The sequence below is a fragment of the Cervus canadensis genome, chromosome 13 (genome assembly GCF_019320065.1).
Source record: "Cervus canadensis isolate Bull #8, Minnesota chromosome 13, ASM1932006v1, whole genome shotgun sequence".
NCBI classification, from domain to species: Eukaryota; Metazoa; Chordata; class Mammalia; order Artiodactyla; family Cervidae; genus Cervus; species Cervus canadensis.
Window position 1 is genome coordinate 72,207,118 of NC_057398.1, and position 16,745 is coordinate 72,223,862.

Genomic DNA, 16,745 nt, shown 5'->3' on the forward strand with positions numbered 1-16,745 from the left:
AGTTCTGTGCCTTTGTGGCCCTATGGACACACCCCATGAGGCCCCTCAGGCTCCTCTGTCCATGGGATTCTCCAGACAAGAACACTGAAGTGGGTTGTCATACCCTCCTCCAGGGAATCTTCCCCACCCTGTGATTGAACCTACATCTCTTATGTCTCCTGCATTGGCAGATGGGTTCCTTATCTCTAGCACCATCTGGGAAGCCCCAACAAGGGACCAGACTAGCCAAAAGGCTTTAATGAAAAGTAAAATATACTATTTTCAATTCACGGATTTATGTCTCCTTATTCGTTAGGTCTGCAAAACAGACAATGGAGGTTTTATCCTGGAGGTGTTACAGATCTAAACAATCTGGATAACCGTATAAATGACAGCTGACCTACAGGGTTAGCAATCACAAAGGGGATACCCGTGTTTGATACCCAAGTTGATTTTTCATTTGATGCTGAATTCAAAGGGGCAGAGTATGAAGGACATGACTTTTCAGCTCTCCCAGTCTTCAGGATGACCTTTAAAATAGCTCCTCTACTACTTTGCAAAGATCCAATAAGCTAACTCTAGAAGTATTTCAAAGCATACATTTTAAGAAATCAATTATAACCAGTAAAGTACAAAATCCGAGCACATGCTCAACATTTTCAATGGAAAAGAAGATACCACAAATAAGAGTACATAAAACAAAGTTTACTTACATTCACACCCTTTGGATGGTGTCCACGTGAAATTTTCCTGACAAGTCAAAGTCAGAGGCTCATCTGGAATAGGTCTGTAGCCAAACTTGCATTGATATTTCAACTCAGTCCCAACTTCAAATACTTCTTGATTGCTTAGCTTGTTGTCTCTTCCATCCCAGACAGCATGGGGAATGTCTGGTAATCCAATACAACTATCTGATCATGAAAGAAGCACAAAGATGAAAGAAAGCTGTTTTGGGGATGGCACACTGACCCAATAAGCCTGGCACACACCAGCCCCCGTTCCCAGAAAAGGTATAGCTCATATTAACTGAGGAAGAAACAGATGGCAAAGGTTAATGGGAATTCCAGGAAGAGACTTGGCAGCATCAACCTCTGATAGACTATTGCCAAGCATTCAGTGCACACAGCAATCCAGAGGATGTTATTGAAGCAACACACCATGGTGCAGAAAGGGGCAATATCTAGGTTACTGGGTCGGCCTCAGGAGCTTAGTTCTCCTTCCATGTCAAAGCACTTCAGCATGGAAGCATCAGAGATCGCTGAGGATACAGAGCACAAGTTTGCTGCTAAGTAACAAAATGTTCGCCTGATTCTCATTGCCTAAAAGGGAATTAGAATAGGCGTTGTAGTGTTCCCCAGATACTGTAACACTGTCACCAGGAACTTCTGATTGAGCTTAAACCTTGTTCCACATAATATTGGATTCTGCTTTTATTGCCTACTGGATATGATGCCAAAGGTATGTACGGATTGAAGAAGGGGTACAGGTCTGTCAAATCACATATTTATCAAGTTTTGTCACTACATATGTAAATCATCACCTTTTTCTCCTAATGGCAGAAGGAAATGAGTATATTACAATGTAGCAGTGGCTTCCATTGCCAAATCATTATGTGAGCTTGTGCTAGTTACTTACTCACTCTGTTCTGTCATCATAAAGATGTGAATTTTTAAAAAGTAATATCTACCTCTTAGGATCATGGTAAATACTAAATGAATTAATTGATGTCATGCACTTAGAACAATGCTTGATACAAAGTGCTTAATAATTTTTAGCAATAAGTATCATTGCAATGCAGAAGTATCATTGCATCTTATGTAATCTTATGTCTGTATGTATTTACAACTTCAAGGTATCAAGGCCAACATTAGAGCATCTATGTGCAAAGTTTTAAATGGAATATCTTGAAGGAATTTTACCTCCATCTTTCAAAAAATTCTCAGAATATGTTTATTTTGTTAGGATGAGACAATTTACTAGTGTCTACTGAAATATTTTTCTAAGGAATAAATAAATCTGCCATGTCTGTGATGTCACTGGGGTCAAAACTGTATGATATACATGTATAGAAAATCCTCAGATAACACAAAGAGATTACTAGCAGGAAAAGGAAAAACAAAAAAACAGAATTAAAAAAACTTTCTGCTGACATGAGAAAACTAGAGAAAAGTACTAATTTAATGTAAAATGACTCTTGGGATTTAAGTGGGCTTGTGCCTGTGAGCATGCTGCAGCCATGTTCCTGGATAACTTTAGATGCCAATTATGAAAATCCCTTTGGTGCATACTCACTGAGTTCACAAGTGGGAGGAGAAGGATGCCACTTGTTATTAGCATCACAACGGATTAAACTGCTGCCATTGAGGATATAGCCTTTCTTGCAGCTGAACAGAATAGAGTCTTTGTAGTGATAGATGGGTCCAAATCCAGAGAGAATGTTTCCATTTCGAACTCGTGGTGGGTGACAAACTATATCTAAAGAAGTATAAAAAGGACATCTGAGTTATAAAAAAGAAATGGTGATAATGATGTGATTACTATTGATATATGGGTCTCAGGGAGACCTGATACAAGCCTACATCAAGTATATACAAAGAAAATATTTTAAAGCTCTATGTATGTTCTTTTAATTCCTAGGAATCTCAGCAAAATGACGTCCTGTCATGTTAGTCAATGTGGATAAAGTCCTAAAATTTCTCATCAAAGAAAAGAGTATTTGCAAAACCCATTTCATCGTTACAAAGAATAGATTGGTGGTTGCCAGAGGTGGGAATGTGCAATGGGCAAAATGAGTGATGTGGGCTAAAGAGTACAAACTTCCGGATATAAATGAGTCATGGGGATGTGATGTACAGCCTGGTGTCTATAGTTAATGACACTGAAATATATATTTGAGAGTTGCAAAGAGGGTAGAGTCTTAAAAGTCTCATCACAAGAGAAATTATTTTGTAACTATGTATGGTGAAAGATGTCAACTGGACTTATTATGATCAATTTCACTGTATATACACAATATCAAATCACTATGGTGTACACCTGAAATTAATATTATAGGTCAATTATATCTTAAAAACCCCTAATCAATATCTAAAACCCAAAGTCAAAATTCCAAAGACCCCCAAATCTTCCTCTTCTCTGGATGATTTTGGTGGTGGGTCAGTGGCCAATTGGGAAAGGCTACCCACTCCAGTATTCTGGCCTGGAGAATTCCATGGACTATACAGTCCATGGGGTCGCAAAGAGTCAGACAGGACTGAGCAGGTTTCACTTTCAGGTTCAGTGGCCAATAGTACTGATATGATGGTTGTGATGTAGAGGCAGCCAGGGCAGCAGAGATCACAAGCACAGAACAAACCTCCCCTCCCCCACTACCCTACAGCCGTTCCTTCAGGATTTCTCAACTTCTCTTCAGGCCTACTGCCATTGCCTCTGCTGAAACCAGCCTCACTACTTGGCTGGATAGCTGCAGCAGATGTCTATGGGTTAAGTTCTGTCCCACTTCAAACTGTTGCCCACCTACAGCCAGACTTCTCCGCAGCACATTTACATTTTAAATGCAGCACATTTACTCCCCTGGTTAAAACCTTTCAATGTCTGCCCTTCACATTTGTTCTGAACTCCTGAAGACACACAAGGTCCTTCATAACCTAGCCCTGAGAACTTTCCAGCCTCAGGTCCTGTCAATTCCAGCTCTTGAAGCTAGACTCTAGGCATTTTGAACTCTTCACGATTCTCTCTCTAGCCCCAGCATTGTACTAAATCAAAACAGTAAATGACACTGTGTTGTTAAAGTCTGTTAATTGCCACAATTAAAGGTGTTTTATACCAGTAAGATGAGTCATTCCTGATCCTGGCATAGCTTTTAGAGATGAAAGGGAAAATGTCTTCTATGCTTATCTTTTACTTTTGAACTACTAACGTTGGTATGACTTTGTGCCCTATATATATATATGTGGTTAATGTTACTAGTGTGGTGTCCACCCCTATTTCTAGTTGTTCCAGGGAAACAGAAGACTATATTACCTATTTAATTTATACTAGGCAGAAAAAAGGGACTAATCTGGCCAAAATTTTTAATGAAAAGCAAGATATATCACTTCCAAGTCAAAGAACAAGGACTGTCTACTTGTTCACGTCCCCTGATGAACTGATTGTGGAATTTTTGTGGTTTTTCTTAACTTATTTGTTGGTGCATAATTGCTTTACAATGCTGTGCTATTTTCTGCAGCCAAAAAAAAGGACAATTTACTTACAATTTACAAAAAGACAAAATTGGGTCTACAAATTTGTAGTGCTGTGGATGAACCTAAAGTCTGTCATACAGAGTGAAATAAGTTAGAAAGAAAAACAAATATCGTATATTAACGCATATGTATAGAATCAAGAAAGATGGTGCAGGTGAGCCTGTTTGCAGAACAGGAATAGAGATGCAGATGTACAGAGCAGACGTAATTTTGGATGTTTTGTGAGGGAGTTGTCAAAAGATATAAACAATCTGGATTACCATGTAAATGACTGCCCCCTAGAGGATTTCCCAGGTGAGCTGTACACTAACAAGGGGCCTAAAAGAAATAAAAATGTATATATGTATACATTTACATGTTGGTGATGGACAGGGAGGCCTAGTGTGCTGAAGTCCATGGGGTTGCAGAGTCGGACACGACTGAGCGATTGAACTGACTGACTGATACATGTATGTATATATATATACACACACACACAAAGAACAAAGCTTTTACTGTTGAAATATCTAGGGATTTTGGTATTGATTATTATTGCAGTATAGCCTATGCTTTCTGACTAATAATAGCATATGAGTAGCTGAACAAGTGAATGAATTCAACTTTGCCTTGATTAGTTTGTCTTTGAATCATTCCATTTCTCTTAATACATTCAGCATTATGGGTCACTTACACTTACAAGCAGTCACTTACTTTTACAAGTAGGAGGGCTTGGATACCAGACACCTATTGTTTTATTTTCCACTGTGCAAGAAATGGAGGCTTTGCCTAACATTGAGAAGTCAGGGTCACAGCTGTAGGTGACAGAAGAACCATATGTGTAGAAGTCTTCATCTCCACCATTGTGCCTTCCATTGCTGATGGCTGGAGGAGGCTCACACTTGGCAACTGAGATGAGTGAAGAGGAAGAAATAATGAGGGAAGGCATACTGACAAATCTAACACTCATGATGCAAATTCTAATGGAGTGCACAATAAGCAACAAAAAGGCATAGGTGTTTTATTACCTAACATGGTTTAGGTTTATAGTCAAGTCATAAGGAGTGTTTACTTACTTATACACTGAGGGAGCGGGTCACTCCAGTCAACTCCTTTATCTTGGATCTCACAATGACTAGTAGCTGAGCCAACTAAGATATACCTGAATAAGATAGGCCACAGATTTTAGTGGAAGTTGTCTTATTCTAAATGTAAATTTCCAATTAATAAGGTCTGGATGAAAATAAATTTTATTCAACATTTAAAAATGAAAAAATAATGATCTCTTGATTACTAATTACCATTTAGGCCAACTTGGAGTTAAATTTCATCATATCAAGGAGAAAGCCTTATTTTTCCATTTTTCTTTTATTTACTCATTTTTTTAAACCATATTATTAAGCTTTTTCTACAGGGCATATATTCATCACTATTAAAAAAAAAAGTAAATGACAAGTTTTGCATTCAGAATCTTAGAACTCCACTTAAACTCTTTATCTAACAAGCCACAAATAAAGCAGTACAAAAAAGTAAAAATATACTTGAGTTTCCTATATAGTTTCATTTGAATAGAAGAGCCAGATAAATTGCTGATTAAAAAAACACTTTTGACCTCTAATTTGAATCATTCTTCTGGCACTAGAGTTTGGCTTATTCTCATAAGCCACTAACTTCCTGATTATCATCTTGTTATTCTTGCCCTTGAAACAAGTCTCAGTAATTCTTCCAGAACTTGTTACTTTAAAAAAAAAATTATATATCAATATACCCTGAGTATCAATAAAAAGTTCCTGAATAAAATAAACAAAATTTAAAAACACTTCAAAGAGAAACATGCCAAAATCAAATAGGTTTATACAAAAAATTAAAGGAACCTTCAAAATTAGGAAACATATCAATATACAATATATTGTTATAAACTGAATATATGTGTCCTCCCAAAATTCATGTATTGACACCCTCACCCCCAGTATGGCTATATCCGGAGTAAGGAAGTAATGAAGGCTAAATTAAGTGATAAGGGTGGGACCCTGATTCACTAGGATTAGAGTTCTTATAAGAAGAGACATCACAGAGCTCACAGAGCTCTCTCTCTCAATCTCTCTCTGTCTCAACCTCTTTCTCCTTCCATGTGCACGTGCAGAGAGAAGGCCATGTGACTGAATGCTGTCAGACCTAAATCTAGGACTTCCCGGCTTCAGAACTGTAAAAATAAATTTCTGTTGCTGTGACAGCCTGAGCAGATTAATATATACATGATGTAATAAATCTAAGAAGAAAAATGCACTATCATCTTGATACAGTACATTGACATTTTTAAAAAACCAAGCATTCTTAGCAAAAGTGTCCAATATAATGGGAAGCAGTAGAGACAGAGCCCTACCAAACTTGCGGGGAAAACACTAGAGTTGTTTCTGCTAAAGTCAAGAAGAAGAAAGCAAAGGCCAGTATTAGTATTTTATTTGACATAAAATTGCTAGCATAATTATGAGAAAAAGAAATTCAAAATATAAAAATTAGAAAGCAAAAATAATAATATCATTATTTTCAGATGACATAATTGCTTGCCAGGCAATTCCAAGAGAATACAATTGAAATGCTATTAAAAGTAAGGAGTGATTTCAGTATATTAGATGAGATACAAAATTAATATATAGAAATCCATAGTTACCATATAGAGATAAAAGCTCTCTTAAGGTATAACAGAATAAAACAAACCATTCCAAATATCAAAAATAAAACATGAAATCAAAGAATAAACAAAATAAAATCTAAATGGGGAAAATCTTTAAAACAATCCTGAAATACACACACACAAGACTAGGACAAATGGAAAGGCATAACAAATTCTGGGCTAGGAAGGCTCAACATCATATAGTGTCTGTGCACCTAAAGTTAGTTTAAAAAATCAATGTAATTTATTAGAAATTAAAAATCAACTAATTTTAAAGTTAATACAGAAATACAAATAAGCAAACATAGTCAGAAAAACCCTGGAAAAACATAGAGCAAGGAAGATACTTCAAAGCAATGTTACACAATATGAAAACTCAGTAATTAAAACACAGAGGAACTGGTTGTGTGAATATATAGACAAACTAAAAGCATTCAGTTTAAGTCCAAAAATAGACTATATTCATATGGAAATTAAATATAGTTTTTAAAAGTGTTATCACAAATTACCAAATTAATCATGGACTTCAATAAATGGTGGCAAGACAATATGAAATCCATTTAGGGAAAGATAAAATTGGCTAGTGCCTCTGAACTCTCTGAATTAAATAACATCAAACCATAAAAATAGTTGAATAGTTGTGGGTAATTACAATCTTCAAGCAACGAAGGCCTTTTGACTATAACTCAAATCCAAAAGCCTTTGAAAAAAAAAAGATTGATAAGTTCGACATATATGGCACATACATTTTGCTTGGCAAGAAAGAAATACTATAAGCCAAGTCAAAGGAAAGATGACACAGTAAGGAAATACTGTAATTCATTGACATAAAAAGAAACAAAGGAGTTGAAGTCAGTTTACACATAAATAAATATAGATATCTTTTTGTTGTTGTTCAGTAGCCAAGTTGTGTCCAACTCTTCGCAATTCCATGGACTGTAGTATGCCAGGTTTCCCTGTCCCTCCCCATCTCCCAGAGTTTACCCAAGTTCATATCCATTGAATCGGTGACACCATCCAACCATCTCATCCTCTGTCACCCTCTTTTCCTCTGCCCTCAATCTTTCCCAACATCAGGGTCTTTTCCAGTGTTTCATTTGTTCTCATCACATGGTCAAAGTATTGGAGATTCAGTTTCAGCATCAGCTGAACATCTTTTAGATATATGAAATACGCTCAGCATCACTTGTAAATAGAAAAATGCACATTAAGACTACAGGGAAGCCATTCAACAGCAGCAGAATACACATTTTTCCCAAGCACCCAGAGAAATTCACCAGGAAAAATTATATCCTGGACCATGAAATAAATCTCAGTAGACATATAAAAATTTAAATCATGCAATGTATATTTTCTGACTGTAATGGAATTAAACTAGAGACAAATAACAGGAAGACAAGAGAAAACTCTCAAAACAATTGAAAATTAAATAGCATAGTTCTAAATAATCCATGGTCAAAAGGAAGTCTCAAAGGAAATTAAATACACAGAAGAAAAATGAAACTATGACATAAGAGAATGTGTGGAACACAGATAAATCAGTGCTGAAATGGAAATTCATAGCAATAAATGCTTACATCGGAAAATAGAAAAGTTCTCAAATCAGGAATCAAAATTCCTACTTCAAGAAACATGAATAAAGAAGAAGCCATAAACCCAAAGCAAAGAGGAAAAAGGAAACAAAAGCAGAAATCAGTAAGTTTAAAACAGGAAAACAATAAGGAAATAATGAAACAAAAAGCTGACTCTAAAAAAAAAAAAGATAAAATTGGTAAATCTCTTGTAAGATTGATAAAGGTAGAAGACAGAAGTCAGCAATATCATGAATATCATGAAATGAAATTTCACTACAGATCCTGCAGCCATTGAAGGGAGAATAAAAGAATGAACAATTTTATTCTCATAAATTTAACAACTTAAAAGAAAAAGAATAATTCTTTGAAAAGTACAAAATGTAACAAAGTCAAAATAAACAATTTGAGTAATCCTAGAACTATTAAAGAAATTGACTTCATATTAAGAGTACAGAAAAAGAAATGTCTAGGCCCAGATGGTTTTATAGGAGAATTCTATCAGACATTTTAAAAAATTATTTTCCACAATCCCTTCTGGAAAACTGAAGAGAAAGGAACACTTCTTAACTCACTTTATAATGTGTATCATTACTTGTATATCGAATTCAAACATAGTACAAAGAAAAGAAAAATATAGACCAATTTATTTCTCTTAAAAGTATCCACAAAAATCCTCAGCAAAATATTAGAAAATCAACCCAAGAATTTGTAAAAACAATGATGCATCATGTCCAAATGAAACTTATTTGAGGTAAACAGTTTTAAAACTTGAAAACTACTCAATGTAGCCCATCATACCAAAAGGATAAAAAAAGAAAAGAAGAAAGAAAATTCATGTGATCATATGCACAGTGATGAATAAAAAGCATTTTAAAAAATCCAGAACCTTTCATGATAAAATCTCTCAGTAAACTAAGAATAGAGGAGCACTTCTCAATAAAGAGCGTCTATTTTAAAAAAAAGCCTGTACTAACATACTTAATGGTAGAAGATTGAAGCTTTGCTCCAAGATTGGGAATAAGGCAAGGGTGTCCACAGTCACCATGGTTGTTCAACATAGAATTAGAAGTTTTAGCCAGCACAATAGGAAAGAAAAAGAAATAAAAGACATATACCTTGTGAATGGGGGAAAAAAAAAAAAACTTTCTATTTGTAGATGACATTAATGTTTAAGTAGAAAATCACAAGCGACCTACAAGAACAAAACAAAAATCTTTCAGAACTAGCTTAGTGGATTCAGTAAGACAGCAGGACAAAGATCAACACACAGGATCAATCATATTACTATGTACCAAGAACAGATATGAGAAAATCAAACTTTAAGAGACAATGCCATTTACCATTGCTCCAAAAAAAAATGATACAAATATAGATAAAAATATAATAAAATATGTATATAAAACATGCACTAAAAGTTACAAAATTCTGAAAAAGAAATCTTAAAAGACTTAAGTAAATGGAAAAGAGTATTGTGTTCATGAATTGGGAAACTAGACATTTTGAAGATGTCAAATTTTACACAGAATGCAAATCTTATCAAAATTCTAGCAAAGTTTGTTGTGGACATAGAGAAGTTTATTCTAAAAGCTGTATGGAAATACACAGAATCTAGAATACCTAAAACAATTCTGAAAAACAAAAAGGGGGTGAAAGGAATTTCTCTACCCAACGTTGACTTCCTATGTAGCTATAGTAATTAAGACAGTGTGGTGTTGGCAGAAAAATAGATCCAGTGCAACAAAATGAAAACCCAGAAATAGACCCACACAAGCACACAGTATCAAAGTGAAAAATTCTTAGACTTAACACCAATAAAATGATGCCTAAAAGAAAATTGAAAAGTTGCACCTCACCAAAATTAAAAACCTTAACTCTGTGAAAGATCTGTGAAAAAGGATGAAAGATCTGTGAAAAAGGATGAAAAATCAAGCTACAAACTAGAGGAAAACATTAGCAAATCATATATCCAACAAAGGACTAGCATACAGAATTTAAAAAAAAAAAAATCTCAAAACTCAACGGTAGAAAGCTAAACAATCCAGCTAGAAAATGGGCAAAAGATAGGAACAGATATAGAAAGGGACAAGAGAGGATCAGATGGTTGGATGGCATCACCGACTCAATGGACATAAGTTTAAGCAAACTGCCACAGGTGGTGAAGGACAGGGAAGCCTGGTGTGCTGCAGTCCACGGGGTCGCAAAGAGTCAGACACAACTGAATGACTGAACAACAATCACGGAAGAGGATACAAATGGCAAATAAGCACATAAAAAGAAGTTCAACATCAATGTCTATGACAGAAATACAAATTAAAACCACAGTGAGATATTACCACACCTATCAAAGTGTCTGAAATAATTGGCAACATCAAATGCTGATGTGGATGGTACGGATTAGTCTGACATTGCTGATGGGAACATAAATTGGTTCCACCTCTCTGGAAAACAGGCAATTTCCTTTAAAAATTAAATGTGTGACTATTATATGACCCACCTATGTATCTATCCCAGAAAAAAATGAAGACTTAAGTTCACATACACACACACACACAAAACCTGTATGCAAATGTTTTCAACAGGTGAATGGCTAAACAAATTTCATACCATGGAATATGGTCTCAGCGATAAAGTCTCACACACAGAGAGAGAAATGAAATCTGAATAAGGTGAATGAATTATACTAAGGTCGATTTCTTGATTGTGATACTGTACTGACGTTGAAAGACGTTACCACTGGGACAAACTGGAACAATAATGTATAGAATTTTTCTTTACTGTTTCTTGTGACTGCATATCAACCTACACATCTCAAATTAATAAGTCTTAAAAAACTACAAGGAAGGTTTATTTTCTCATCTAAATGGGCAATCCAAAATTGAAGAGATGGTGGAAAATTAGATGTTTGTTTGCATTACAAAATTGTACAAAGTCTGTGAAGAGAAATTTAGCAATATTTATCAATATTTTAAAGTATGTTCTCTGTGATCCAGTAATCTTACTTCTGGAAATTTTTCCTACAGACATAACTGCATGAATGTAAAATATCATGTACAGAAAATTATGCATCAGGGCATTGTAGGTAATAACACAAGAATAGAAACTCACAAATTCTATCAATAGGAACCATTAAATAAACTATGATAAGCTATGATTCATCCACTGGAAAACTATACAGTTGTAAACATATATGTGCAGAATGAGGAAACAGCACATGAATATCAAAGATCTCCAGTAAGTATTTATCTTAGTCCAAGGTGCTATAACGGAATAGCATGGATTGATGGTTTAAACAACAGAAATTTACTTCTCACAGTTCTGGAAGTTGGAGATCAGGACACCAGCAGGATCATGTTCCAGCAAGAACCTGCTCCTGGATTATAAGGGGCAGTCCTCTTGCTGTGTCCTCACATGGTGCAGACAGACAGAAAGGAAACTAGCTCTGTGTTTCTTCTTATATTGGCCCTAATCCCATCATGTCGGCTCCACTCCTGTGACTTAATTAACTTCCCAAGGCCTTATCTCCAAATACTATCACACTGGGAGTCAGGGTTCAACACACAAATTTGGGAAGGATACAAACATTCAATCCATGGCAATATTGTGAAGTGAACAAAATAAAAGCAAGGTTCAAGCTAACAAGGGCAGTCAGCTGTCTTCTGTGTGATAAAGTACTCATTTGTATTCACATATGTAAAAACTAAAAAGATAAATCAAAAACTAAAGTCACTGCCTGTCAGAGGGCAGAGAGGAATGAGGTGGACAGGAAGTAAGAATTCTGGGTGATACCTTTTATATCATTTTATTTTTGAAACATGTGAATGCATTATCTACTTATAAAAAATTAATTGAAAAGAAAAATATTGCTTCTGGGTTGCCTTATACTTACCCCTCTGAGCAGCTGAATTCTATAGTTGAACCGAAAAGAAAATCTGTCTTAACTTCCACTTTCCCATTGGGTAAATCTCCTAGGTTTCTGCATTGCTTCTCTAGGAGGAAAATGAAAATAATGACTGATTACAATTACTGACAAAGTTTAGGGGTGGGGGGAAGTCTGATTGATTAGCTTTAACTATTCCACATAAACACAGAAAATTTTTTCAAAACTTATTTCTAACCTTGACTTACTGAACTTTATATTTTGAGGAAAAATAAAAGTAAACATCTATCCCATTTTTTGAATATTTTAAGAAGTTTTTAAAAAAGAAAAAATATACTCAGATTTGGTGGCTCAATTAGATCATTGTGATAATAAAGGATGAAAAAGTTATCCATGTAAATATGTTCTAAAAATATATGTTCTTGGTCACAGGGAAACAGAAGAAGAGGAAAAAATTATTTATTTTTACTGTTAGCAAAATGTCTGCATATATTTCCAACTGACTGGCTCCAAATATTATAGGTAATGTTAATTTTGAAGACTACTTTCATCAAAGTAGTCTTTGAATTAAAGAATCTATTAAGTTCTTAAGAGAACTTTCCCCCCATAAAACAAAAGTACACTAGTCATGTATGGATGTGAGAGTTGGACTATAAAGAAAGCTGAGCACGAAGAACTGATGTTTTTGAACTGTGGTGTTGGAGAAGATGCTTGAGAGTCCCTTGGACTGCAAGGAGATCCAAGCAGTCCATCCTAAAAAAACTTAGTCCTGAATATTCATTGAAAGGACTGATGCTGAAGCTGAAACTCCAATACTTTGGCCACCTGATGGAAGAACTGACTCATTGGAAAAGACCCTGATGTGGGGAAAGATTGAAGGCAGGAGAAGAGGACGACAGAGGATGAGATGGTTGGATGGTATCACCAATTCGATGAACATGAGTTTGAGCAAGTTCTGAGCGTTAGTGATGGACAGGGAAGCGTGGGGTTCTGCAGTCCATGGGGTCTCAAAGAGTCAGACAGAACTGAGCGACTGAACTGACAGGTGAGAAAAATAAACTTTAATACCTACTAGCACAAAAAACACGATAGTCCCATGAGCCTCTATCATTACAAGTAACTGAACTGGAACCGATTCTGCTATAACCAGGCAGGCAGGTGTACTTCAGTGTAATTCCAGTTTTGAAGTCTTTGTTATTCAACTTGTTATTTGGAGAAGCAAACTGTAAATCAGGTGGAGGACCACAATCTCCTGGGTACCAAAATGACAAGGAGAATCAAGTTATAGACTAGGACATAGCACCTCAGTGATTCAATAATAGGACTTTTAGAGCAGAGATCATGCTCTTTTTTTTCATGACTCCTATCAGCCCGCTGTTCAGTGAACATGGTAGACAATCCATAATGCATGTTTGTTGTTTGATAACAATGACAATAATAATGGGAAATGGCAAAAAAAGTTCATCCTTCCTCTCCTGTATACGTGATAATTTGTCAGAAAATGGATGAACAGACCCGAATTTCATCATTCTATTAGATTCCCCAATCTACATATTCAGAACACTGGCATTTATACCTTGCCATGTAATCCTATCTTCTTGCCTGAAGATAATCCTATCTTCTTGCCATGTAATCCTATCTTCTTGCTATATATTCTAGCAATAATAGCATTATATAAGATTAGTTAGCTCAGGAGTCAGAAATGAGGAGATATTTCCTTATGTCCTTTTGGACCTTTGGGATTTTGTTCTTTTTCTTTTTTTCCCTCTACTAGCTCTTTTTTAAACTTGTTTTTTAATTGGAGGAAAATTGTTTACAGTGTTGTGTTGGTTTCTGCCATACAACAATGCAATCAGCCATAGTTATACATATATCCCCTCTCCCCATCCCACCCCTCTAGGTCATCACAGAGTGCCAGGCTTGGTTCCCTGTGTTACATAGCTACTTCTCACCAGCTATCTATTTTACACATGATTTTGAATAGACTATGTATTTGAAAATAAAATGTTTTTCAAAAAGCATCACAAGGTAGAGATTCATTAAATCCTTAAAAAATGAAGCCTTAATAGTACCTCCCTTGGAATAATTAAATAAAGGGATGGGAGCCTCAGCATAATTACACCCAATTCACTCCTTTCTGAAGAACCACACAGGCAATGAAAGCTTTCCATGGTCAGGTGGCAGGTAATACGTGTTTACTCCAAATCATGGAGTAAAGTATTTTGAGGTTAGATCATTTGAAGAGTCCCTGGAGAGAAAGTTCTAAAAAGGAGTATTAAAAGTGACCATAAGTAAACCTTTAGTGCTGGGGGAACGTAAGGGGTTATAATAAATTTCCCTAAATTTCAAGTGGTCAATTACACTCCACAGTGTTAAAGATGGGTATCTTTTAGACAACCCTTAAAATAGGATGTGCGGATGAACTCAGTTGCATGGTGACAGTCTGACCTCATTTTCCCATTACTCACCAAGAACAGAAGCCAACAGACCAGCGACCAAGGTCATTTGTAACAGAGTTGGATCAGAGACTTTCCACAGCCCTGAGAAGGGCCTGGCTGCCGTTTTCCTCTTTGTATCAAGGGCCGCATGTGGAACTCTTGGAGGATGCATGATCTGATGTTTCCTCAATATCTCTCTGTTGGAAGAACTCATCCTAATAAATAGTTACTGAATTTCCCCTTGTAAAGGGCTACAAAAAAATCTCATAGGAACCATCCCTTCAAGGAGATTACAACTGAGTGTAGAAGATAAAACATTAAGCACAAATAATTGCAATCAGTTCAGTTCAGATCAGTCACTCAGTCTTGCCCAACTCATTGCGACCCCGTGAATCGCAGCACACCAGGCCTCCCTGTCCATCACCAACTCCCGGAGTTTACCTAAGCTCACGTCCATCAGGTCGGTGATGCCATCCAGCCATCTCATCCTCTAACATTCCCTTCTCCTCCTGCCCCCAGTCCCTCCCAGCATCAGGGTCTTTTCCAAAGAGTCATCTCTTCGCATGAGGTGACCCAAGTATTGGAGTTTCAGCCTCAGCATCAGTCCTTTCAATGAACACCCAGGACTGATATCCTTCAGGATGGACTGGTTGGATCTCCTTGCAGTCCAAGGGATTCTCAAGAATCTTCTCCAACACCACAGTTCAAAAGCATCAAGTTTTTGGCGCTCAGCTTTCCTCACAGTCCAACTCTCACATCCATACACGACCACTGGAAAAACCATAGCCTTGACTAGATGGATCTTTGTTGGCAAAGTAATGTCTCTGCTTTTTAATATGCTAGCTAGGTTGGTCATAACTTTCCTTCCAAGGGGTAAGCGTCTTTTAATTTCATGGCTGCAATCACCATCTGCAGTGATTTTGGAGTCCAAAAAAATGAAGTCTGACACTGTTTCCACTGTTTCTCCATTTATTTGCAGAGTACATCATGAGAAACGCTGGGCTGGAAGAAGCACAAGCTGGAATCAAGATTGCCAGGAGAAATATCAATAACCTCAGATATGCAGATGACACCACCCTTATGGCAGAAAGTGAAGAGGAACTAAAAAGCCTCTTGATGAAAGTGAAGGAGGAGAGTCAAAAGTTGGCTTAAAGCTCAACATTTAGAAAACTAAGATCATGGCATCTGGTTCCATCACTTCATGGCAAATAGATGGGGAAACAGTGGAAACAGTGTCAGACTTTATTTTTTTGGGCTCCAAAATTTTCAATAATAGATAGCATATATCTGTTTCAGGAGCATGTTCAGGAGGATAGTTAATGCCAGGTAAAGAAATGGGAGTGGGCTTTATGGACATGGCTGCATCTGAGGTGGCAGATACTGCTATGAAATTGGAAGCATTGGATGCAAGCATTTCATTTCTAAATGAAAATATAGAAAAACATAGCAGTAGGTATAGAAGATAAAGATTATTTGTGGGCAACAATAATTATTGCTTCCATTTTTTTTTTTTTTTGGGGCAGGTAAGGAATGTGTGAAGGAGACAAAATGGTGAAAAATGGACTGGTTAGAACTGGGATTTATTGAGTTTTCAGTGCCAAGATTAGGAGTTTGGATAGGAAATGGACAGCCACTGATTTTTTTAAGTGACATGATTACTGTGCTTTTGGGATCACTATGACAGCTGTGAACAAGATAGATTGAAAGAGGCGGAGAGAGGAGACAGGGAGATTAAGAAAATTATTGCAGATGACCAGATAAACCAGTGGAGATGCTCTGAACAAGGAAATGGCACAGGAATTAGGGAAGTAGAAGCAAATGAAAGAAAAGTGAGAAATGATGAGATAGAGGAAAGGAGTTATACCTATTGATCTATCTATTATTTACCAACTTATATATTTATCTATAGCTATGTAAGTTTCTCATGGCAGCTATCAACAAGAACAGTAATCCTCTGGGTCAATTCAAAATTTTCAAAGCATC

At 36.3% G+C, this 16,745-nt stretch overlaps 1 protein-coding gene across 1 annotated transcript in view; it reads right to left on the reverse strand.

Moving 5' to 3' along the window:
- LOC122451770 (C4b-binding protein alpha chain-like) overlaps nt 1-16,745 on the reverse strand; it is a 66,506-nt gene that overhangs the window by 46,461 nt on the left and 3,300 nt on the right. The window contains exons 2-8 of the mRNA XM_043484673.1: nt 14,793-14,959; nt 13,397-13,576; nt 12,334-12,433; nt 5,276-5,361; nt 4,914-5,108; nt 2,272-2,454; nt 693-890 (exon numbers count right to left, since the gene is read on the reverse strand). Of these exons, the coding sequence (XP_043340608.1) occupies nt 693-890; nt 2,272-2,454; nt 4,914-5,108; nt 5,276-5,361; nt 12,334-12,433; nt 13,397-13,576; nt 14,793-14,959 (1,109 nt within the window). The remainder of the gene's footprint in view (nt 1-692; nt 891-2,271; nt 2,455-4,913; nt 5,109-5,275; nt 5,362-12,333; nt 12,434-13,396; nt 13,577-14,792; nt 14,960-16,745) is intronic.